Here is a 1,482-nt window from a genome sequence, read left to right on the forward strand (position 1 = left end):
CGAGTTGTCACCGAGCAGAAACGGGAGATGGAAGCATGTATATATATATATATATATACATACACAAAGTTGACTCAGACAACAAAGTAAAGCTAGTTTTCAGCTATGAGCCTGACATTTTACTACAGCTTGGAGCCACGGACCTGTTTTATATACGCGTGGAAGAGTTTTTTATACGAGATCGCTGCAAAAAGTGCAGCCTTACCTAATGTCCACCTACTGTTGCTCATTTTATATTAAGATTTAAAAATCTAGTCGGTATTGGTATGGCGAGTAACCTTCAGTAATAGTAATAAATCACACAGCAATAGTACATTCATGTAATTGTAAAAAGCATGATAATATATTAAGAAATCCAAAGTATTCAGAATACGTTACTCTCATTGAGTAACTTAAGAGAATACGTTACAAAATACATTTTGGGGCATGTATTCTGTAATCTGTAGTGGAATACATTTTAAAAGTAACCTTCCCAACACTGCTGATCACTCCATTCAAAACTTGACAAGTTGGGGAAAAAACTCAAACTCCCAAGAACTTAAATAATGCCCAGGAAATATTTAAACAACTAATTATTAACTAAAGATGTATTTCCTGCATTTTCAAAATTCACATTTACAAATGTGGGCATTTCACTATTAAACATATTTACTTAGGGATCAATAAAGTATGCTGATTCTGATTATCATTATTGTGCATGAAATAAATTAACAAATGGCATGAACATTTTTACTACCAAGTACAAGTTTTACACAAGCTTGCACCTTTGTGTGAATGTTTTCTGAGAGAGAAAAGTAAAGTAGGCTCTTTTTACCTTACAATATAAAGTGCCTTGAAGCAACTGTTGTTGTGAAATGAACTTAATTAAACCAGATGCTTCTGAACTCATTTGAAAAACCACCTGCTGTATTTGACATAGATTGCCATGTTTGAAAAAAAACAACAAAAAACTAGCAACTAAATTGAAGCACGTTGAGCCTAAGAAGCAAAAAGGCTAAAAGAAAACTGTTCCTGCTACCTGATGCCTGGAAAGGTTATCTGGAAAATCATTTAAAACGTGCATACCACACTAAAAAAACTTTCTAGATTGTTTTCTAAATCTAAATTGTTATAGGAATTAGACAGTAAATGAACCCAATATCCAATGGCTAATTGCATTATTTGAATTAACACTGCCCAATCAACTGTGGAACTCACCATGGTGGATATCTTTCATGTCAAGGTGCAGAGAGGACATGAGGATTCCTACAGCCTGAGAACGTTTATTGTTTAGGAGCTTAACAACCTAAAACAAAAATAAAACAGGAAAATCAGACAGGTTAGATGCTTTCATAGGAAGTGGAGTGTAACGTAATATACTATATGTAATCTAAGAATAAATTGAAAGAATTATTAAAAGCTCCAGAAGAGAAGGCGTTTGGAAAGGGAGGGGGATGAGTGTGTATGAGTGTGTATGAGTGTATGTGTATGCATGTGTGTGTC

At 34.1% G+C, this 1,482-nt stretch overlaps 1 protein-coding gene across 1 annotated transcript in view; it reads right to left on the reverse strand.

Annotated features, from left to right (window-relative positions):
- Positions 1-1,482, reverse strand: part of fmn2b (formin 2b) — a gene marked incomplete at its 3' end in the record, with an annotated part of 45,981 nt that overhangs the window by 24,122 nt on the left and 20,377 nt on the right. The window contains 1 exon segment of the mRNA XM_014340414.2: positions 1,198-1,285. Coding sequence (XP_014195900.1) covers positions 1,198-1,285 — 88 coding nt within the window.

The sequence above is a fragment of the Haplochromis burtoni genome, unplaced genomic scaffold (genome assembly GCF_018398535.1).
Source record: "Haplochromis burtoni strain Fernald_Lab_line unplaced genomic scaffold, NCSU_Asbu1 Contig_367, whole genome shotgun sequence".
Lineage (NCBI taxonomy): Eukaryota > Metazoa > Chordata > Actinopteri > Cichliformes > Cichlidae > Haplochromis > Haplochromis burtoni.